This window comes from Phytophthora infestans, genomic scaffold (assembly GCF_000142945.1).
Source record: "Phytophthora infestans T30-4 supercont1.24 genomic scaffold, whole genome shotgun sequence".
In the NCBI taxonomy this organism is placed as follows: Eukaryota; Oomycota; class Peronosporomycetes; order Peronosporales; family Peronosporaceae; genus Phytophthora; species Phytophthora infestans.
Window position 1 is genome coordinate 931,492 of NW_003303735.1, and position 23,814 is coordinate 955,305.

The window sequence follows — 23,814 nt, forward strand, 5'->3', positions numbered from 1 at the left end:
ATTGTGTGTCATTTATGTGACACACAATACAGTACTGCGCCCAGTTTTCGCGGGGGTGGACCATATAGGATTTGCAAATAAATCAGACTTTTAGATAACAAACATATGTTCACTTGGATTTAGGAGCAACACATCTGGAGGTTTATTAAAAGTACAAGGGCGCGAAAACGGGGTACCGTACTGTAGATATTTTGAAAGCTGTTATAACTATTAATATCATAATACAATTTGTTCATAAACGAATTAATTTTAAAGTTGAATCCTGCAATTTCCCAAAAGAACGAACTGACGAAAGTCGACACATGGAATGTCGACAAGCATTACTTCTACGTTGGATTGGGAAGTTCCGTTTTCTTTGGATGGGGGTCTATCCAGGCTGGTATTATTGCCAGCACCTGGCTTGATCGCGGCGTGTACGCTGAAAAGCTCTTAGCGCATCAATTTTAAAGTCGTGGACAAGTTCGATGAGAGCGGTCTCCCGGCTTTTAATCGCGGCAGTGGCCGTCACCGTGACGTCGGGTCGAAGTCTCGGCAGCACAAGCCAAACTGGCATTGAGGCATCTGAAAGCGGTAGTGGTTCCTTACCGGTAGTTGACGATGACAGCATGCCAGACGATGAAAGTGGGAGCAAAGTTGATCTGGATGACCTATTTAGTTCTAGTTCAAAAGCTCCAAGCTCCAGCAGCGACAACAATCTAGATGACCTATTACTTGGTTCATCGTCCAATAGCGATGAAAGTGCACAATCGGACTCGTCCTCAAGCGATGAAAATGCAGACAGTGAGGAAAGCGGTAGCGAGGAGAATAGCAGCTCGGCTGAAGCCTCCATGGCGACGGCTTCATTATCAGCGTCAGCTTCCGTTGATGGCAGTGGATCTGCGTCGTCCGGTAGTGGTAGTAGTAACAACGGCGAGGATAGCCTTCTCGACTCGACTTTCGGATCGCAGGGTGCAAGCGCTTCGTTGAGTGCCAGTGAGTCCTGGGACGATGTGTTTAAGAATGATTCCGAGACCGATTCCGCTAGTGAGGACGAGTCTGCGGCTAGCAGCTCATCCGGAACAGAGGCTTCGGATTCTGCTGCAACAAAGGCTCCTGATGCTGCAGCTACTGAAACACCAGTAACGACAGAAACCCCTGCGCCTGTCGTCTCCGAGGAAGACTCTGTCCAGCTAAGTGAAAGCGTTGGTGGTCCCCATGGAAACGAATTCACGGATAAAGCTGCAGTATCTGGAGGGCAAACCATTGCGTCGATTACGATTAGAGCTGGTAAGCGTGTAGATGGTATTTCACTTAAAGTCACAGCACCTACCGCGACGATATTCACTCACGGTGGAACCGGAGGAGACTTGAATACTCTCTCGCTTGGTGCTGGTGAGTACATCACGTCGATGGAGGCTCATTGGGGAAAGAGAAATGACCACACACGCATTTTCTATTTGAGCTTTGGTACGAGTGCGGGTCACACGATATCGGGAGGAACAAAGACTGCAGAAAGCAAGTCGGTGACAGCTCCGGAGGGCTTCCAGCTTGGAGGTTTCTTCGGTCGAGGTGGAGACGAAATAGACTCAATTGGTGCAATTTGGACCAGCATTACACCAGCAACGACTAATCCAACACCCCAGCCAGCTACACCATCGGTGTCATCAACGTCGGCTTCTGCGTCGGCATCGACCGCAGCATCGGATGCGTCGGAAAGCCGAGCCGGCCAGCGAGGACGCGTCTGCGGCCAGCGAAGACACATCTGCGGCCAGTGAGGAAACCGGAAGCTTGTCGGAATGGACGACTACACCGGTGAAGGGCAAGAAGACTCCGTCTACCGAGTCAGCGTCCGCCTCGACGTCGGCTTCTGCGTCGGCATCGACTGCAGCATCGGATGCGTCGGAAGCCGAGCCGGCCAGCGAGGACGCGTCTGCGGCCAGCGAAGACACATCTGCGGCCAGTGAGGAAACCGGAAGCTTGTCGGAATGGACGACTACACCGGTGAAGGGCAAGAAGACTCCGTCCACCGAGTCAGCGTCCGCCTCGACGTCGGCTTCTGCGTCGGCATCGACTGCAGCATCGGATGCGTCGGAAGCCGAGCCGGCCAGCGAGGACGCGTCTGCGGCCAGCGAAGACACATCTGCGGCCAGTGAGGAAACCGAAAGCTTGTCGGAATGGATGACTACACCGGTGAAGGGCAAGAAGACTCCGTCCACCGAGTCAGCGTCCGCCTCGACGTCGGCTTCTGCGTCGGCATCGACTGCAGCATCGGATGCGTCGGAAGCCGAGCCGGCCAGCGAGGACGCGTCTGCGGCCAGCGAAGACACATCTGCGGCCAGCGAAGACACATCTGCGGCCAGTGAGGAAACCGGAAGCTTGTCGGAATGGACGACTACACCGGTGAAGGGCAAGAAGACTCCGTCCACCGAGTCAGCGTCCGCCTCGACGTCAGCTTCTGCGTCGGCATCGACTGCAGCATCGGATGCGTCGGAAGCCGAGCCGGCCAGCGAGGACGCGTCTGCGGCCAGCGAAGACACATCTGCGGCCAGTGAGGAAACCGAAAGCTTGTCGGAATGGACGACTACACCGGTGAAGGGCAAGAAGACTCCGTCCACCGAGTCAGCGTCCGCCTCGACGTCGGCTTCTGCGTCGGCATCGACTGCAGCATCGGATGCGTCGGAAGCCGAGCCGGCCAGCGAGGACGCGTCTGCGGCCAGCGAAGACACATCTGCGGCCAGTGAGGAAACCGGAAGCTCGTCGGAATGGACGACTACACCGGTGAAGGGCAAGAAGACTCCGTCTACCGAGTCAGCGTCCGCCTCGACGTCGGCTTCTGCGTCGGCATCGACTGCAGCATCGGATGCGTCGGAAGCCGAGCCGGCCAGCGAGGACGCGTCTGCGGCCAGCGAAGACACATCTGCGGCCAGTGAGGAAACCGGAAGCTCGTCGGAATGGACGACTACACCGGTGAAGGGCAAGAAGACTCCGTCCACCGAGTCAGCGTCCGCCTCGACGTCGGCATCATCATCGTTGGATGCCTCATTGTTTGCTTCTGATTCTACTGATAGCCATGTTGACGACTCAAGCTACCCATTGGAAGGTAGTCAAAACTCTGATTCTCCGATTCAAATGGCGGATGAACCCATTTCGACGAAAGCTCAACGTATACGAGGCTCAACCAAGTTTGCGAAGCCGTCACAATCTCTCCGTGGGAGTACATTCAGCTCGTCTGACTCGGATAATACCCCTTTCCAGCAATCCTAAACCATGAAGATGAACTGAAGGAGTGGGTGTCGACGTAAGACTCCCACGATGCGTTCTCTGATGAAAAAGGCGTAACCAATACACTGCGTATACCTACTTGTTTCACCGAAATATCTTCCGACCATAAAGCACATGAACTTAGCGCGTCAATGTCTTACCAACGGGTGATAGCATTTCGCCTCACTCTCCTAATTCACTCGATCTCCATTAAAGAGTTTCTCAGCTTCCTTTGTGACCTGTACTACACAATAGTCAACGGGGCCTGTTTTGCCACAGCTTCTCGCATGCGAGATGGAATAGGCTCCACCCCGCCAATATTCCGCACCCAATAGTCCGCCTTTGATGTCGGCATTTGTAATCCACCCCAATACTTTGCCTTTGATAGCAGCATTTGTATCGGTATCATCACCCTTGAGTAAAGTCTGCTGAAAAGCGCGCTCATAGATCTCGTTCCGACGCAAGAAAGTACGTGGCGAGCACAAAAGCCCAGCGGACATGACCAACTTTACTCGTACACACGAGGCCCGAGATATCCAATGACTCCTCCAGAAACCACGTGCGCACCACTGAGGTCACATTATTGATTACAAAGCGTTCACCACGACTTACAGCTCTACGAAAATCCCCTGGAACACGCAACAAGTGCTCCACCATACGACAACAAACGGCATTGCAGTCTTGACACACGTGTGTGGCGTTCTGGCGAGAGCAGCGGTGGTCTCCCACGACTGCCCTACTCCAGATCGCCAGAGGCGGTAGCACAGCAGTTTGTATCACAACAGGCTGTCAAATTTAAATAGTTCACGCACGTATTAATACCGGAAGTTTCTATTTGTGTTAAAACTAAAACCAGTTTATTACTTTTTTTAATTTTTGACCATTTTAAAGTTTTTTAAATCATTTTTATTATTAAACTTAGCTTCTTAAAAATGTACTAAAAAAAAAAATATGTTTGCTCTTGATACACAAGATGGCGTACGACAACTGAGCCGCACAATCATTATACTTTTAGTATGAGCAGGTTCATTTGCTTGTAACAATACCTACATGTATAATAGCTCGATCTTGACACTCATGGGCTCTTACTTCTCGAAGTACATGTTTTATAACTTTGTATTGCGATGGCTTTGCAAGTCAATAATCATTATTGAAAACCATCGCATTTTTTAAAAAGATAAAAAAAATTCCATACCGGTATTTGATTTCGCTGCTTGTACGTGTCGCGAAAAAAAAAATCCGCGAGAGGAACTTGGATGGTGTAGGCCCTACACCATCCAAGTTCCTCTCGCAAAACCCTAAGCCCTATACTGTAGGGTACAAATACGGTGAAGGCAATTTTTCTCCAGATGGGAAATGGAAGATACTATTATATTCGTCAATGAACGTTGGACCAGATTATTTTGACATGCCATTTGAAAAGGCGAAACTTCTCGAGCTGGCACCAAAATAGAACAAGGAGCCTGCGTAAATGTTCCTTAGCATCTCGTGCATCTAGTGAGCTATTTGCGTCCTTACTAACATGTCTGAGCCAAGCACCTCGCAGCAAGAGCTGGCACCAGGCCAGAAGGATTACGTAGTACGGTGCTTAGACTTCATGTTCAAAACTAAGGAAGATGGCCTCTTCAGAGGGCAGCGAACCCGGGACCTGGTTGCTGAGTGTCTACAGATAGCACACGGCACTGTTACGACTGTGACGAGCACCTACAGAGCCTACAATGAGACCAAATTTGAGGTGCACATCAGCCATTTAGCGGTGCATGTTTGTTATCAGCTATTAACGCTAACCTCTATTATTTGATATGTGAAACAACGCGGAAGGAAGCGTGATTACGACCCAGCAGAGCGAAGGATAAGGTGCCTGTTTAAATAAATATTTGTTTTTTCCTTGCACTCAAATCGTTACAATCGTAATCGGATTTGCTGCTGTTCAGTTGCGTACTTTCTTGTACTTTCTTGCGCAAATCCATGTGGTTTTGGGAATTGCCCAATCAAATGACCGCCTCAAAGGCAACCCGTTTCCCGTAAATCTGGGGCATCTGGAAAGAGTTTAAAAATAGTCTTGTAGCGCAAAAACGACTGCGAATCAGCAAATTCTGACCACATTTTTGAAATCTACGCCCGATTTTACCCCTTATATCTAGCTGTTGCTATAGGATTTGGGCTGCTGAATCTTCATAACAGATGGCTACATTTTTGTCACAATAACGTTGCAGTCGTGGCAGCGGAAGCCCCTACAAATAACAAATATGCCAGTCATTTTACAATTTGCTGAGCGCAAGTGCCACCTTTCAACAGGTCCAAGCATATTCCCCAAATGAAACTTGCCGTCGGCCTCGTGCTCGCAGCCGTCGCTGCTGTCGCCGTGAGCGCTGGCGACCCGGCGACACTGTCGACAAAGGAGGAAGCCACGAAAACCACGAAAACGACCAAGTCGGAGAAAACTGGTACTGCTCCTAGCAGCGGCATCGGCAGCTTGTTCGCGGATGGCTCCAACGGTGTTATTGGGGATGAGAGTGCAGCTGGTGTGAAAACAGACCCTAAGCTGCTCAAATCGATTGGTATCATGGGCAAGGATGGCTCCGGGGGATTAAACTTAGGTCCTGGCCCTGCGGTGTACCCTAGCGACTCAGGCTCGTGGGACTGGAGCTGGGACTCGATCGAAGGCTCCGGCAGCTCCCATTACGACTGTGATACGGAGTGCCCGGACGACTTCAACCCTGTTTGCGGTTCCGACCATGTCACTTACACGAACGACTGCGCGTTTACAGTTGCTCAGTGTAACGCGACCGAACTAGTCGTGGCAAACTCTGGTGAGTGCGCAAAAAGCTCTTCTGGCAGCAACGCTGAGTCCTGCCCTGATGCCTGTACCATGGAATACTCGCCCGTGACCGATGAGAATGGTAAAAAGTACTCCAACGAGTGCGCTATGCGGCTAGCCAAATGCAAGGGTGAGGCTGGCGAAGAGAAGAAAATTGTCACTTTTGCAGCTCTTGACGAAACTACTGATGAGAAGGGAGCCAAGGAGACCCCTGCCCCGGCCTCCAAGACCACGAAGGCTACCAAGTCTGAGAAGACTGGCACCGCTTCCGGCAGCGGTATTGGTGCGCTATTCGAGGATGGATCGAATGGTGTTATCGGCAGCGAAGACAAGTCAGGTTCAGCGGATCCCACCCTGGTAAAGGGTACTAAGGAGACCCCTGCTCCGGCCTCCAAGATCACAAAGGCTACCAAGGCCGAAAAGACTGGCACCGCTTCCGGCAGCGGTATTGGTGCGCTATTCGAGGATGGATCGAACGGTGTTATCGGCAGCGAAGACAAGTCGGGTTCGGCGGATCCCACCCTGGTAAAGGGTACCAAGGAGACCCCTGCTCCGGCCTCCAAGACTACGAAGGCTACCAAGTCTGAAAAGACTGGCACCGCTTCCGGCAGCGGTATTGGTGCGCTATTCGAGGATGGATCGAACGGTGTTATCGGCAGTGAGTCTGCCTCTGCTGATCCTACTTCTGTGAAGGGCGTGAAGCCCGTTGCTGAGAAGACTGTTCCTCAAAGACTACGAAGATTATGTCGTAAATTCTGATGTAGACAGGCAAGCACTGCAGGCGTTCGAAGCGAACCGTGTCCTGCACGTATTGGTATCTAATCGTATTTGTTTGGTTTGAGACTGTCTTTACGACGATCTCTGATAATTATCTTTCCTGCCTTACTGTTTGCTGCGAGACAGCGAGGGGGTCATGATATTTTATACTTCTGTCCGAAAATATAAGCGGGGCATCTATTTAAACCGTGTCCGAAAATAAAAGCGGCATGCTTACAAATTCAAGTCATTTGATAGTACTGTCGTATTCCACTTAAGTACTCCCATACAAATGCTGTTGTTGTTGCCGGCCACTGCAAACCAGACCGTAGAAATATTTAGGCACTCTACACGGCACCGCTCAACAGAGAATCTCACGCGCTACATCTCTACAGGTTTCTATGACATTTCGTGTAAAATTGACATCCTGGCGAAAGATTTTCAAATTTCACATCTTCACCACGAACTTTGCATAGCGATAGAAGTACGTAGTACCTTCACATGGGTCTTGGTCGGCTGGATCGTTACCGGTACTTCGCGCATTTCGTCAGAATGTAAATACCGGTAGATCGCCTGTGGACATCACATGCCAGTTTTCTACTGATACGAATACCGGTAAATTGACTTTCAAGCACTTTCAGATAAATAGTACTAATAGATAATTAAAAGCATATATTGTGGCTTGCAGGTTTTTTGGCAAAACGGATGGTAAGATATCCGATATATCGGGTCCGATATATTTTGCAGCTCCGAAGTGGAAGAGCATGTCTCCTGTCTTGCTACGATTTACACAGATCGTTCTAGCCCGAATAATCAAATAAAGTCCGTTTTGCTGGTTTAAATCGGCAAAAATGAGTGGTCGTTGCTTTGCTTTGAGTTTGCTGCATTTTTTTCGCCTATTAATTCACTGTCGTATGACTTACTCCGACGACTTTCGGTGGCGTGCAGTCGCTCTCCTTCACGTCTACAATATCCCTGTCACGCATGTGTCAGAGCTGCTAGGTCCAAAGCTACGGTCTATTCGACGCTGGTACGCTCTTTTCTTAAGTGATGGCATTGTCAATGACAAGCCTGAACAAAAGGAGAAGAGGACCAAATGGCCACCAGAGGTACTTCAGTTTGTGCAAGCGTATGTGGATGACCACCCAACGTTTTACATTGAGGAGCTACGAGACAGCATCTCCATACAATTTCCTCTTCTTAGAACGATTTCAACCTCTACTATTTGTCGTGCTCTCAGCTTTGATTTAAATCTCAGCCGCAAGGTGTTGTCGAAGGCGGCACGCGAAGCAGTTCCAGCCGAAAGTCGTATCTACAAGGAAAAGCCGCTACCACTTTACTCGTACGCCAAGCAATTAATTTTTCTTGATGAAACTTCCAAGGATGGACGCCACGCTTATCGACGCTACGCGTGGTCCCGACGAAACACGAAAGCTATCGTGAGGTTGCCATTTCGACGGGGAAAGAGACTCTCGATTTTGGCTGCACTCGACGTCTCCGGGTTTATTGCATGGGAATGGACAGAAGGAACGTTTACAAGAGGAAAATTTCACGAGGCTTTTTTAAAGCATGTCATCCCGCTGCTAAACCCGTGGCCACTTCCAAGATCAATTGTCGTAATGGATAATGCGAAAATCCACGTTTATCCTGAGCTTCAAGCTGCGGTTCATGCGTGCGGTGCTCGCCCGATCTTTCTTCCACCATACTGTCCGCAGCTAAACCCAATCGAGCAAGGTTTCGGCCTTTTAAAACGATGGATTCAACGCCACGCGAATCTTGTATTTCCTCTCTACCCAGAATTGGTATTGGATGGAGCCATGAACAAATGCACCCAGCGGGAACGAGAATTTTTTTTTGGGTCTTTCCAGCACTGTGGCTACAACAGTTTCTCGCTGCGAGACAAAGTATTTGAGGGTTTAATCGATAGCTGCAAGAAACACGAGTAAAGTGTAATACATTCAGGCGAGCAAGTGATCTAAATCAATCCTAAATCAGAGAGTTCCATGGCTTCTCCTTCATTGTCTTCTTCTTCATGCTCCTCTTCTTCTTTGTGCTCAAAGTCTTCTAGGTTTGGTTGTGATGGAGCTGTTGGCGTGAACTCGTGATAGATTCCAGACGTAAAAATGTCGTGGTCTGGTAAGCCAATAGCTTTCCTCAGTGAAACCACATCAACTTCTACAGGAATCCACACTCCACTCCATTTCAGTTTGATGATGGTTGTTTGAGCTAGCGCTTGTTCTTCAACCTGTATGCGCTGGGTTCTTAATGCTTCCCGCTGTCTATCTAATTCCATCGCTTGAGCAGTAGTATTGTCGTCCGGAACGTGAAAGACAGCGCTGTCTGGACGACGCGCATTGACGATGTCAAGATGATGTCCGGTAATAGCACCAAACGTAACTGCGTTGGTAGCTTCGTGAGCTAAACGCTGCAAGCGTGCTCGCTGTATGCGCTTCTCGGTAGCTCGCTGAAAGTCAGCCGATGCAGCAATCGGTGTAGCGTTTTTTACATACAGGAACGCCAAGAATCTGAATCCACTTCCTGGGGATCTGTCACTCGACTTTAAAAGCTGCCACCGCCGGTTCAAAGACTCCACGAAATTTGAAGTCGACAATCGCATGTATTTGTCTTGATTTTCGTTGCTCGATCGCTTCAGGTAAATGTCACTGTTCTCCCGCAATTGTAGTTGCTTCTTGCGCTTCAGTACGTCACCACTTGCTGCTAAAGCATTAAACTTCATAATGCACTTTGCGCGAAACACATCGTAACCTTCGGCTATGTCAAACATCACATCTTGCTTCCAACCGCCTCGAGCACTACCGTGTGCTTCGCCAATTCGGACAGTTAAACAGGCAGTTAAAACGCTTGGTAAATTACCTTCGGGTTCACTGGTAGAAATCGCAGCTTGATTCTCTCTTGCATCCATGACAAAACGCACACACTAGCAATTGCAGACAACTCGACTTGTGGTGACAATTGTGTTTTGGAAATGCCACTTCCAGTATATTAAAAACTAATCTGCACAAGTGCACCGTACATTTAATTAGTATATACTCAAGTAAAGCGGCATAGAGGACATTTGATGGAACTTACATGCTATCTCGCCGCGTGGTTGATGCATCTCGTTGTCTGTTAGCAACCACGATACCGCACCACACACGCTCTACCGAACAAGAACGTCACGTGTCTTCGCCACCTATGCCGCCACATGAACAACGCAAAGACATTAGCCAGTCATTTGTAATTTGCTGCATATAAGACGCTAGTACCTGTTTGTCTGCCTCTCCCTCCAGTCTATTGCCCTTGTTTGTCAGTCTAGCCTTCTTATACTACAAAAGAACACAAACACGAGAGGATATTAGCAGCTAGACAGATCATACAGGGGAGGTAGTGAGGCTTTACCTGCCGGAGCCTCGTGTCTTGCTGGTGAGGGCTGCGGACGGTTGGCTGTGACTTTGGGGGGAGGTCGGATTAACGAAGTTTCAGCAGTGGCAGAACGGTCGCTTTCTCTCAGAAATAAATAAACCTATCCCTCGCACAGACCGATTTATTTTGTCGCACCTCTACGATATCCGACGTCAAAACGATGGGCAAAAATACTGCAAGCCACAATAGTATTGTGCATTCCAATGATCTTGTCCTTTTCACTTAGCCTGATGCTCGATTTTAAAAAAAATGAGGTCGTTTTATTTAATCGAGGTCTATAAAAATGTACAAATCGATCAAGCTAGACTGGCTGCTACGGCAGTCAAATCGACCGCTCGGGATCGATCGACCACCAAATCCACATCGATATCCTGTAAATCGACCCTTTTTGCCGTTTTGAAATGGTAATTCGATCACAGATAAAATAAATCGATGCCTGCCTCTTCCCATCTCGTTTTTGGTTTTGCTCCGACCATGCTCGATCTAGGCTATAAAACGGATGGACATTCCATCTGCAAAGCACAATACAATCAAATATTTTAAACGCGTCAATTATGTCCAAATCTTCCTGAACGGTGTGGTTTGACTCCATTTTGAGATCCGACAAATGAACTATCCTTGGACCCCAATTGATTAATTAGCTAGGCAGCAACTTGAAGTGACTGAAGCTCGAACTCCGCATTGCTAGCATTGGAGGAGGCCGTAACGCGGCACCAAGCGCACGCCAACACAGTTTACAACTGCTTGTACGCCCGCATCAAGCTCGGGTACTTGCCGCAGCATCTCGCGCATGTTTTCGATAAGTCGGAGCACACCATCTGCTTCTGGCTGAAGACATACAGCAAAATCGGGTATTTCAGACTACCAAACGACCAGGGAGAGGAAATGCACAAACGACCGGTGAATGTGGCTTTTCAACTTCTACCAGCAACATCCTCTTGCCTATCTAGACGAAGCAATAGCCGCCTTCCAGCGAGCGCACTGCGTCGTCATCTCCAAATGCTCAGTCTGGAGAATCATCCATGCGCTCGGCTTGCCGTGGAAGATGCTAGGGCGTCGGGCGATTTACATCGAGGAATGGGACATATTCCGCTTTGTGGAGGAGTTTAGTCATGTGGACTGCAGCCACCTGAGCTTGGTGTTTCTATATGAAGTGTCTTTCGACAACAGATGGATGGTGGGAAAGCGAGAGTACGTCGTCCAGGGCAAAATATCTGTAGCTCGCGGTGATTTTGAGCGGAAGTCACGCGTATCAATTCTTGCCTTTCTCGGTGTCAACGGTGTTTTCAACTTTTTTAACACTGAAGAAACCTTTGATCAACTGGAGATCACGAGGCGCTGCCAGGATTTAGTCCACGCTACAGGATCTAGAGTGCGCCAGTATCCAGGACCTGATTAGGTGTGTATCATGGACGAAGCTATGATCCACAGACACCCCGAGATAATTAACTGCCTTCGAAGTGTGGGTATCGTGCCGATCTTCTTGTCCGCATATTGTCCATTCTACAATCCTATCGATGTCCCTCTTTTCAACGTCATTACAACGGACGAAGCAGACGGAACTTAATGCCATTTGTTGTCCAGACATTTAGTCGCTTCAAAGATTTCAAATTGGGCATGGGGTTTGAACATTGTGACTGGAAAGTTCAAAGTTTCTTCGATGCTGTTGGGCCGCTCTGAAGTGAACATCGAGTTTTAGACGATGAAGAAACAAATCAAGACGATTTAGGTTATACTCAAGTACAGTCCTAAAACCAGCAATGAAGCTGTTTTCTTCTGCACCGCATATTCTGTGTCTTCAACATTCTTGATCCGAAGTAGCGGACCAATCATGGTGCTTCGGGTTGGCGGAGAAATATCGCGCAGGAATGCCTCGATAATATTTTCTGCGTATCTCTAGACGGTGTAGATTTTTGTAAACGCTGTCCAAATACCTCCCCGTCTCGTTGCAATTTCTTGTAGTCAGCGGTTGATTCCGACACAACATCAAGAGCCATGTTTGCAGACTGCGTTACGCCAATTAAGTGCTGCTCTAGACGAGAGTTATTGAGACGCAACAAGATTGTTATCTATTCTAGAGGTGGCTGCATGATCGCAGCATCCCACGCTGAGCGGTTGAGGTTCTGCATTTAAACGGTTTGCCCACATACGCTATTATATCACCTCCTTGAAACGTAGTGCCTCAATGGTATTGCCGTCTCTCCCCAACGTCCCTTAACGAGACTTCGGCAGTAGTTCATGCACGGTCGGTCTGCTCTGGTCGAATGCAAACCTCAATAAATTCATCTCGCTCTTGAGCTCTTGTAATTGCCATTCCATACTCGTAGATTATAAGAGTCACTGTCTAGCCAAGCATTTTTGGTAAGCCATTGATTTTAAGATTGATCCGGTTTTTCCGGATCAACGGCGTGCTCTTTGAATTTGAACTGCACTGCTCGGAATCATTCTGCATCACTATGTGTCTCCACCGACAAAAAAAACATAATGTTTCATGTTTTGCTGCTCGACATTTTAAGCAGCTGCTAAAACTGACTCCATATCTTCTCCATGATGTCTGTGCTTGCCAGCTACTCCAGCTACGGGGGAGGGGGGGGGGTCTTGGCCGGGCTACCAACGCGGAATCTGGCATTATTTGTAGGCTTGTCGCTAGCGTGGCTACACTTGCTGCCACGGTGTAGTGGAGGTCACAGTTGTGGAGCGAAGAGCAGCATCTTGAGCCGTTGTGTGTATCGGATATACAGACTGCTGAGTTTCACCTCGTGCAGACTCTCGTGCTATCTCAGGTGTTCCAGGTCCTCGGTAGGCTTGTTGAGTCGCTGTGGCTGAGTTAGTAGTGATACAGCCGGCTGCACTGACGAGGCGACTTGCGGGGCCTGGGGTGAGCCACTAGGTGTCGGTGTTCGGCTGCGTAACGGGTAGGGAGAGACGCAGAGAGTGCTGTGCTGTCGTGGCGATCTTCTCAGTGACGCCGGCATGGTACAAATCTGGAACGGAAGGGAAACACTGCAAGTAAACGTTAAAAATGCATGAATCCATTCCTCATAATGGGTTAGTCTATTGGTATGACGGTTTTATATGATCTTTCCGATCAACCACGCTTGGGAATTCTGAACCAAACGCACAATAATACGAGCCTTTATTTGTCTTTACAAAAACAACTGCTTAAGCACATGTACTAGAGCTCCGCGAAGGCTGGGATAGCACAACGAAATTAGGAAGAGAGTGACAAACATGTGACTATGAAATATGTCGACGAAACCCTCTGGTAATTCTGCGACACAGTATCTCCTACTTCAAAGCAAACATATTATGTATATGAGCTATGCAGATCAACGTCCAGTGTTGATAGCCACACGCTAGCATCTGCAGATGCTTCGATCTCTGGCCAGAGTCTGGTGCGAGCAAGTTCCATAAATCAGTAATAAGTACTGAGATTTGAAATTTAGATTTGTATATCTTAAAACTGACAGAAAACTCAGTAGATTTATGGCAGTAATTCAAATCATCCAAAATTTATTTGACGAGATTTTGTTTTGGCAATACGACTACTACATGTAAGAGTGGTAAAAAAAATCAAGAGCTAAATATGACCATTGAGAGAAACTGCGAAGTCCGCACGAATTCATCCCACCTTAAAGCCAGTCGATTTTCCGCCTCGAAGCCCCATCGAGTACTTCCCTCATCTTTAATCCAGGATACATTTGCATGTTAGCCATATAGTTGAGTTCGAACGACAACTGAGTACAACTATTTTAAAAAAATCTAGGTCTATCAATGCAATTTGAGTCTCTATAAAACGCCGAAGTGGGCGTAACATTCAGCACGTAAAGACACTTTGCGCACGGTCCTGCTTAGCACGTGTTAGTCAGCTACGAGCACCTAATATTTCTTTTAGAAAAGCAACAATTCAAAAAGTCCAATATACAGCTACTGAAGTAGCAAGGTGTTATCTAGTTACAACTAATATTGGTGTCCTCATCAAAGCTAGCGTATAACATTTTAGCGACCAATCTAGATGCTAGCCACTGCCGCATTGCTCAAAAGGTTCCCATTCGGACTCTTACAAGGCCTCATCATCCGTGCCTTCATTACCGGAAACATCGATTTTGAAGTCCAACATTCCGACTTTGTCCAATTCTCTCTAGATTGATTTACGTTGCTGTAGAACCTGTTAGCTTGTTTTCATTGAGCTTTTTGTTTAGCAATAGCCTTACGACCGTAACCTCTAAGACGCTTCATGTAATTCTTCAACTTGGTCGTTGAGTGGTTTGCACGACGGGCTCGACGAATTGTTGAATTCCGGAGCCATTTGAACACACAAAAAATCAAAGAAAAATGCAAAAAAGAGCGTTGAGTGGGTGCAAAATGAAGGTGGCTAGGAGATCTCTCAAATAAAAGGCTGGATTTCTCGAAATTTCTATTTTACTTGGTAGAAATAGTACCAATGCTTATGAGCAAAATGCTGATCAGTACTTTACAATACCAAATCTAAATTCCAAATCTCAGTACCTATTATTGATCTTTGGAAATTGCTCGTCTGGGACTGCAACTTCCTGGCAGGAAGCTTCTGCATAAACACTTCTTCACGATGTGGCCCCGGATTCCGGGCCGAAAGCTGCCATATTGTGCTTGAAGCTTCAAGAAGTTCAGAGGATTATTGCAGCGGGGCTGTCGTAGCTTTAGCGTCAGAGGAAGACCATCGACTCAAAGAGTCACTAATACTAAGTTCATTATCCAAAGGAGCTTACAGCCCACGACCAGGGCTCAAAATTAATACCTTAACGTTTATGCTTCAAAACCAGAAGTGTCTTGTTTACTTTTATTGCGACCAAGCCGCCTTGCGGTAAATGTATCTGCTTAACTATCTAGCATAGTTAAACCTAATCAAATGCATGACGGGTGGCTTTCAGCCAACGTACTGAGATACCTTGTTAGCTCTCCAGCTTATGTACTGAGAGTGTGTTAACTCTCCGGGTACTTCGTACTCTGTTCCACACCATGTAACCCCGCTACACTCTCCCCCACTAAGATGAAAACATTCCGTTTTCGACACTTCCTCAGCGAGGACACGTCTTGTCAAGACGGCGGAGGTTACTACACCTCACACCAGCGTTGTATAGCTTTGCGAGCTCACAAACGCATACGCATCGTTGATGCCCAACTTCTGGTCGTCGGCCCACGGCCCAATGTTTCAAGCGCACCGCGCATCTTGTTCTCAAGCGGTCTCAGACCTACGCTCGCGCTCCGCGCCTACTCCAAGAGCTGCAAATCGCTAAGAGCTATGCTCTTGACTATTCCGAGTCGTCGACAACAGCTCAGCGGTTGAACACTCGCTTCACAAGCGATCGGGCGGTGGTTCGATCCCACCAGGGCGTCCCCTTTCGTTCCATTAACGAATGTCCACGCTTGGACAAGCTTAAGGGCAGCACCCATTTAGCTCAATGGTTGAGCGCTGACTTTAAGAGCCACAGGTCGGTGGTTCGAACCCAGCTCTCTCGTTCCATGAGCTGTTGTTCTAAAATGGACAAGCTTAAGGGCAACACCCTTTTTAGCTCAGTGGTCGAGCGTTGGCTTCGATAGCCACAGGTCGGTGGTTCGATTCCACCCGGGCGCAGCCTTCTCATATCACGAGTAGTCCGTTCTCGGACAAACGTACGGACATCGCCCTTATAGCTCAAAGGTAGAGCTTCGGTCTGGAAAGCCTAGGCCAGTGGCTCGATCCCCGTCCCGGACACACCACTTTCGCTGTTACAGCGCATCCACTTCTGGATCATGCTCATCGAGCAAGTTGTTTCAAAACAACTATGCGTCTATCGGGACGCTTGGGCCTGAACCCTGTTCAGCACAACACGAAGCACCTGCTTCCTTTGAGACCACGTCCTCAACACCACGAGGTCTCTCCACCTCCTGCTTCCGCTGCGAGCACCGCCCATACGTACGAGCTGGCTGCTGCAGCCACTGGTCAGAGCCTAAGCTCAACTACTGACCTGTTCGCTCCCCACTCGAGTGGGGGGCGCCCAGCGCCTGGCGACGCTGTCGCACACCATGGTGGCACTTCGGCACAGGCTGTGCCCGGTCGTAAGCGTCCACGACGTCAGGGCAATCTTTCCGGAGGATAACCTCAAACTCCCATGAGCTCTGTGAGTGAGGGTACCCCCTCCACTTCGAAAAGTACTGGGTACGACCCTGGCGTCTACGCGTGCCACAAGGCGTTCCACGTGATAGTGGAGCTCACCATGCTCATTGAGCAGAGCTGGAGGAGGCCTTGCCTCAGCTGGGTTCTCGCGGGGAGAGTTAGCACTTGTCGGATCGGCGTCAGCGTCCATTCGACGCCGGCGTCCACGACGCGAACGTTCACGTTCACCGTCCATCGGTCGATCTCGAAGAGATGATCCACCTTGTGGATAGGTAACAGTCACCACAGCTGACTCACAACCAGATCTCGGACCTTGAGCGTCCAGTCGCTTGGTTGAACGTTCAGCTTGCCTTGCTCCTGCATCTCGAGCATTTCGCTCCGCGAGCTGTGGCTCTGTCACATGCTTTTGATCAGCCTGCTGTGGGTCCACCCCTTTCTGTCGCTCAGCCCCCCGTGGCTCTACCACCTGCTGCCCTGCAGCTGTCCGTGGCCCAGCCACCGTTGGCGCCAACGTTTCCGCGCTCACCTTAGCAGGGTCGTGATATGGTTTAAGCAAGCCAACATAGAAGACCAGATGCGTGTGCATCTTCTTCGGAAGGTTGAGCGTATATGCGAGGCCCTTCCTGGCCATGACTTTAAACTGTCCTATGAACCTAGGTCTCAACTTCGTCTTGAAGATTGCAGACACTGCATGACTTGGTAGGTTTTTCGAGCTTAATAAAACTTGGTTACCGACCTCAAACCTCTCAACATTTCTTCTGCCCTTGGCATCTGCATGCTCCTTCTGCGTGTCTTGGCTTTCAGCTATAGCGTCGTGTACTTGACGCATTACGCTTAGTCTCAAAGAGACAAAGTCATCGACGAGCCGCAATAGGGCTGACATCAGCTAGCCGCTCGGCTATCCCTCCTCCATCAAGCCCTGAGCCACTGCATGGCGGTGTCAGTGGGACGCGAGGGTTCACCAAGCCGTTTACATATAGCCTGTCGAGGCGTGCACTGCATTATTTAATGCGAACCCAACGAGTGGAAGCATCTGGCTCTAGCGTTGTGGCGCCTCAGCGCATACGCTTCGAAGGATATCCTCCACAACGCGATTCACGCGTTCGGTTTCACCGTCGGCCTGCGGATGGTCCGCTGTGGACATGTCCAAACGAGTGCCGAGCACTCCGAAGAGGGACGTCCAGAACTTCGCGATAAAGGGCGGGTCTCGATCCGAGACAATTGCCTCAGGCAAGCCATGTTGGCGAAAGACTCGGTCTAAAAACAGCAAAGCTGTACCTTCACCATCAATGGTGTCCGGCACCGCCGCTAAATGAACCATCTTGCTCAATCGGTCTATAAAGGCCACAATACCCGTGTTTCCCGCCTTATCCTTGAGAAGACCAAACACAAAGTTCACACTCATGGACTGCCAACATCCCTTAGGGACAGGAAAACTCACCAACGATGCTGCCATGCTCGGCGCGGACTTTGTCCGTTGACACGTCTCACACGTGCGTACATAGGTGCCGACCCACTTATACATCTTGGGCCATCAGTACATCGAGCTCACCGAGCCATAGGTCTTCTCCCGACTAAGTGCCCGCCCACGGGCGTTTCATGAACCTCATAGAGGATGCGATACTTTAGATCCTCATCATGAGAAACGACTACACGGGGTTATCCTCAGCGTCGGTGCTGTAGTACAGCAGGCCGCCATCGAGCGAGTATCGATGCAGCCTCGGGCGTAAGCGCCCAGACAATTCCTTGTCAGAGTCTTTAAACTCTTCGCTTTCACGAGCCCGTAGCAGCGCTAACGCATATTTCGTCTTGTGCATACGCTCAGCGTATCAAGTCAGGCACTAACGACGTCACTGTCGTGACATGAGCTAACTCGTAGTCCGGCCTGCGCGAGAGCGCATCGACCACTACATTAAGCGGCCCCGGCTTGTACTTCACCTTGAAGTTGTACTCGGCAAAGAAGGAAATCCATCTTGCCATTATCTGAGAGAGATGGGGCGACTGTGTCGCAGTTCGTAGCGACGCATGATCAGTAAAGATCACAAAAGACTTAAGAGTCTAGCAGGTGTACCCTGAATTTGACTAGAGCATACTTCATGGCAAGTAGCTCTTTGTCATGAACTGAATAGTTCTTTTCTGCATCTTTGAGCTAGGGAGACTCAAACGCACGCGTTCACGCCCATCAGCAGTAGAGCACAACCGATTGAAAAATCAAAGGCGTCCCAGACGACACTAAACGGACGATCCGGGCCCGGTAGCGCTAGGATCGAAGCCGGGAGGAGGCTCTCTTTCACATCCTCAAAGACTCCGTCGTGCTCGACGTTCCAGCACCATGGCATATCCTTCTTAAGAAGATCTGACAATGACCGAGCCATATCCGCGTAGCTCGCGCTGTACTTGTGCAAGTAGTTGACTAAGCCTAGCCACTTGCGTTGGTCTTTTTGGTTCTTGGGAGCTGGTCAGTCCACGATGACCTTGACTTTGGCAGGATATGCCCGTAAGCCACGCTTCCTAAGGAAGCACCCGAGGAAAGGTATCTCCTCCGCGCCAAAGACGCACTTGTCCAAGTTAGCATACCGCTTATCAGTGCACATGCACTCGAGCACCGCTCGGAAATGGTCAATGTGGTTCTCCACGTCTGACCTTTCGTGCTCAGCACGACTATGGACGAATATATCGTCAAAGTACGTCTGCTCGGTGGGGTCTAAGCAACTGCGTCACAAGACGATTGAACGTTGCTGGTGCGTTCGACAGCCCCTGGGGCACGACCAGCCACTCCCAGAGCATACCACTCGGAGTACTCACCGCTGTCAGCGGAATGTCACTCGCTCTCATGAGAAATTGGAAGTAACCATCGACCGAGTCGAGTGCGTTGTACAATGTACAGCCTACCGTGTTGCTCTGCAGAACATCCTTGCGAGGAATCGGCGTTTGCACCGGGATAGTGGCCGCATTTAGCTTGTTGACAGCATGAACAATGCGCCACTTGCCGTTCGGCTTTCTAAAAGTGTCGAGTGCGGAGACTTATCCTCATGCACCATCCCTGCCTCGTGTTTCGCACGGAAGAATGCGTCAATGACGTCACACCGCTCTCTTGGCAAAGGATATTGCCTTGTTACGCAGTATTTGGTTCCAGGAACCAGGTCAATCTCATGACACACGCCTCGATCCGATGGCAGGCCCATCGGTGGGTCTTTCGATACAACATCTCTATACTCCTTCACCACAGGATAGAAGGGATCCGAAGGATCTTTGAGGATTGCCGATCCACTTCTGGCGCTCAGCGCCTTCTTGGTGTCCTCAAGGACAGCGTCGTCCACGACGGATGAGGAGTTCAACTCCTCCTCAGGTCCCAGCAGGACCACCTCGGCTAGCTCGCCTGCCTTTAAGGCTTCGCCAAACTCGGCAATGTACATCTCGTCCAGCTCTAGCAGAGCATCTGCAGCGGGCAGAGTGTCAAGGCTGATGTCGCCTTCTACCTCCCCCGTCACTCCGTTCACGAGTGTGTCCAGCTGTTCACAGCAATCACGTGGAGCATCACCGCTCGTCACGTTGGACACATCGTCCGACGTCGAAGACGTCACAGACGCCCTGCGTCTTCTTCTCCTCTCCCCCCGCGACCGAGCCCGGCCGGATGAGGGCGGTGTGGCGACATCTCCGTCATCACCACCGGGTGCAGCAACACCATCACTCCTCGAAGAGGACACAGTGTCTCGCAAGACACTCGGCTGAAAGCCAAGAGGTCCTTGACCTTCACACAGTGAACTAGGTGTCACTTCACCTGCATCTCCTAGGCCACGCCCATGATGCCTCGACTCGCAGTCGACCGCGACCCTCGGGTCACGCAGCGGTATGTCATCGACCAGATTCGTACCACTCAGTGGATTACGCGCCACTCCGCGCTCGTCCTCACCAGGACCCAGCAGTTGGTCATTGACCTGACCTGCACCGCTCAGCGGGTAACGTGCCGCACCACGTACGCCCTCAGGGCAAACAGCAACCTCGTTGCTAACAATTTCTGACATACCAATGTCCAGCACTACGGCCGCCTCAGCCTCGTGCTCGCGCCAGAAGCGCTTCTGCTTCCTAGCAGAGGTGGGTTCATGACTCACCAAAGCTCCACTAGGAGAAAGGTGCGACGCACCCAGCGTTTTCGACGTAAAGTCGATCCATGGCTCATGACGTTCCAGCCATGTCATGCCAAGGATGAGGTCATATTTCGCATCGAGGTCTAAGACTAAACAGCGTTCCATGCTATCGAAGTTCTCAAACTTCACCCAAGGTCGACAGAGACCTTCGACACCGTTACCAGTGTCCCCGTCGCGAGACGGACAGAGATCGTATCTATCGCTGGTATTTCCAGAGCCTCAGCATACAGCTGACTCCAGTCCAGGGTGGAGCGACGGGCGTAGTTTCCCGAGACTCCCGAGTCAATCAAGACTATACATGGCTTTGCAAAACCCTTCACGCTCGCTTGAACGACCAGCAAGCCCGGCTTGCACACACTCTTCTCGTAAGAGAGCTCAGCTCTCTTCGGGGCTGTGCCCCGTTGCCCTCTACCTCCTCAAAACACAACAGAACCCAGTTCTTTCCCAGTAGGCCGCTCTGCTCCTACTAAGAGTTGCCGTTTTCCGGCGATGGAGCCTCGTGCTTCTTGCGCAGAGGGCAATAGGCCCTCAAGTGCTTAGTGCTACTGCACACAAAACATCGGCGGATGCCGGCGCGCTGCTCCGCAGCAAGAAACTTCGCTTCTTCGTCTTCAGCATAGCTGAGGTCCGTCGACTCTGGACCGCTCGAAGAGCTCGCGCTACCAGCGCTCCAACCAGGTCGAGCCGACCTGAAGTTGTGCTCGGCATTCAATGCCAAATTCACCGCCTCTTTGAAAACGTTAGATTGTACACGGAATACTTCCGCTCGAGCTGCGCTCACCCGAGGTCCCTCCATGAACACGGTCACGCTGACCAGTTCCGAAAGAGGGTCCGCCGGCGATAAGAGTTCTCAACTCTTGGACATAGTCCAATAACTCCTTCTTACCCTGCCGGGTAGCAAGGAACTTCGACCGGATACGGTACGTCTGATTAGGCGGCGCGAACACGCGCGAAAGCCGCTGCTTCAGCTGATCCCAAGTGGAAAATGCAGCGTCAACAAATGAGCGGTTTCAGTCTCCTTGACGCTTCACGCGTCATCAATGCGGTGCTCATCTACTCTTGGACGTGCTCCAAGAGCGCGTTCTCGTAGCGTAGAGAACGATCCCAGCCTGGCGGTGACCGCCTCTAGACCTTGCGTTGCAAGATGATCCACGCCCTCCGGGCCAAGCAAGTACATAATCTTAGTAAGCGCGTCCTGTTGCGCCGGGAGCAAATTCGCGAAGACGAGGTGTTCCATCCTCGCAGAGGATATAGTCAACCGACTCAGGAGCGGGATTGACTACAAGTGCTACCAAGTGCAGCGGGGCTGCCGTAGCTTTAGCGTCAGAGGAAGACCATCGACTCAAAGAGTCACTAATACTAAGTTCATTATCCAAAGGAACTTACAGCCCACGACCAGGGCTCAAAGTTAATACCTTAACTTTTATGCTTCAAAACCAGAAGTGTCTTATTTACTTTTATTGCGACCAAGCGGCCTAGGGGTAAATGTAACTGCTTAGCTACCTAGCATAGTTAAACTTTGTCAAATGCATGACGGGTGGCTTTCAGCCAACGTACTGAGATACCTTGTTAGCTCTCCAACTTATGTACTGAGAGTGTGTTAGCTCTCCGGGTGCTCCGTACCCCTGTGTGCTCCACACCATGTAACCCCGTTACAATTATGATTGCTTTCACCGACTCAGACCTCACCTTGATCGTGCGCTGCTTCGCTCTCGTGTGTTTTTTTCATACGAGTACCCGCTCCGTCTCAATAGGTACTCAATATCTTCTTTTTCTCGTTCTTATGTTAATCCTTGAAAATTTGCTTTTTGAACACCTAATCAAACGGTATCGCGTTACCGTATATTTTATCGATTGTACAGTAGTAACTTCAGCGGGAGAAATTTTTGAGCATATTTTTTGTTGCTCGCCAAGAAAGCATGCAGTAGCAGCCATGTTGAATCGTGTTGATGTCCATCATGTGACTCACACTCTGGATGATTGATAATTACTGACTACATTAATGTATGTCATTCTTGTAGTTTAGCTCTTGTGTTTTCTCTTTTTTCTTAACCTTGCAATCTCGCTACTCCTCCACAACGACGTTCGACTCCTAGACTCATGACAGACATAATAAGCAGATCACAGGACTCTGTTTCTTGTTACTTTCGCCGTGGCAACTCGGGCTCCGCTTATGGGAGTTGCATAGAGAAGAAGCGGTGGTCATATGGGAAAATAGAAAAACAGAAGAAGGTGAGCACAGAATCGGTGTATCTCAAGGCTAGCGGAGCAAGTTTAACCTTCAACCCGGCTAAAAGTGTGCGCGGTGCAAGCGACGGAAAATGATTCATGAGGACGAAGGCTTGTTCGAGTGCTTATGGTCTATTTTGTGTAGAAAAAAGGCTGGGAAACAGTACGAATGCCTTCGCGGACGACGCTTCTGGTATCGAAATTGTCTTACGTTCAGATTTACAAAAAACAAAAACAATTATGACAACAAGAATGACGAAGCGCATGTAATTCCAAATCCCTTTCTCCAGACTGCTTGTATTGATATGGAATCTAGCCAGCTCTTAATTGAGAATTCTTTATCTCGAAATTACGATTCGGAAACAAGTGAAGTATTCTCAATTATAAATCGCTGTGAATTAATGGTTGTTTTAATATCGAGCTCAGTGGAAAATGAAGGCGATGGATTTCGTTGGTTGGACTCGTGGCTTTCGGGAATCGATTAAGAGAAGATAAATTAGGTAATTCGTGTGACTTGGTTGACATGTGGTCTCCGACATTAATTCGTTTTATGATTTCTGTCGGTCCAGTGAGCACGTGCACAAGCTAGGAGCATTGCTGGAAGGCAAGTTGATATACTTGCTGTTGGTATAGCTTCGAAATTCCTTGGGAGCGTATATTAGGATAATCATGGTACCTTTATATCCTTCAAAGAAGAATGCAAGGAAAATAATCGACCTATATCTGAAAAAGGGTTATTGCCGAGCGAGTTGCGTACTACATTTACGTCGTGAAAAAGAGGTGTAAAGCCACGAATGGGCAGATCATGTTGCTATCTTTTGCCAAAATTTGCCTTCTGGGATCAATGAAAAGCAAGCTCCGAATTTATTGGTAAATGGCCAACTGGATGATGGAGTGTACATTCACACGGCTTTCAGCTCTTTGCGTAAGACGCACTGCATTACGATTGAAGTGTTGTCTGGGCTTAAGCTACTTACTGACAGTGATCATCATGGTATCAATTTTTCGGAGTACGACACTTAATGGATAGTTTGAATCAAGTTTATATGTCGTATGGATTT

The 23,814-nt window shown here is 49.4% G+C and overlaps 2 protein-coding genes, 1 non-coding gene and 1 pseudogene across 4 annotated transcripts; all 4 read left to right on the forward strand.

Moving 5' to 3' along the window:
• Positions 1-605: 605 nt before the first annotated feature.
• On the forward strand, positions 606-3,348 carry PITG_12137 (adhesin, putative; the record flags this gene model as incomplete). The annotated part of the gene is made up of 2 exons (XM_002900711.1): positions 606-1,502; positions 1,627-3,348. The coding sequence occupies 2 exons, from the start codon at positions 606-608 to the stop codon at positions 3,241-3,243; spliced, it is 2,514 nt and encodes an 837-aa protein (XP_002900757.1).
• A 2,209-nt stretch (positions 3,349-5,557) lies between these two features.
• Positions 5,558-6,820, forward strand: PITG_12138 (kazal-type serine protease inhibitor, putative; the record flags this gene model as incomplete). The annotated part of the gene is made up of 1 exon (XM_002900712.1): positions 5,558-6,820. The coding sequence occupies one exon, from the start codon at positions 5,558-5,560 to the stop codon at positions 6,818-6,820; it is 1,263 nt and encodes a 420-aa protein (XP_002900758.1).
• An 8,845-nt stretch (positions 6,821-15,665) lies between these two features.
• On the forward strand, positions 15,666-15,743 carry PITG_27555. Its single transcript has one exon. It is a non-coding gene; the product is annotated as a tRNA-Leu (tRNA).
• Positions 15,744-15,782: 39 nt separating this feature from the next.
• On the forward strand, positions 15,783-15,854 carry PITG_27556 (annotated as a pseudogene). Its single transcript has one exon. The product of its transcript is annotated as a tRNA-OTHER (tRNA).
• The last annotated feature ends 7,960 nt before the right edge of the window (positions 15,855-23,814 follow it).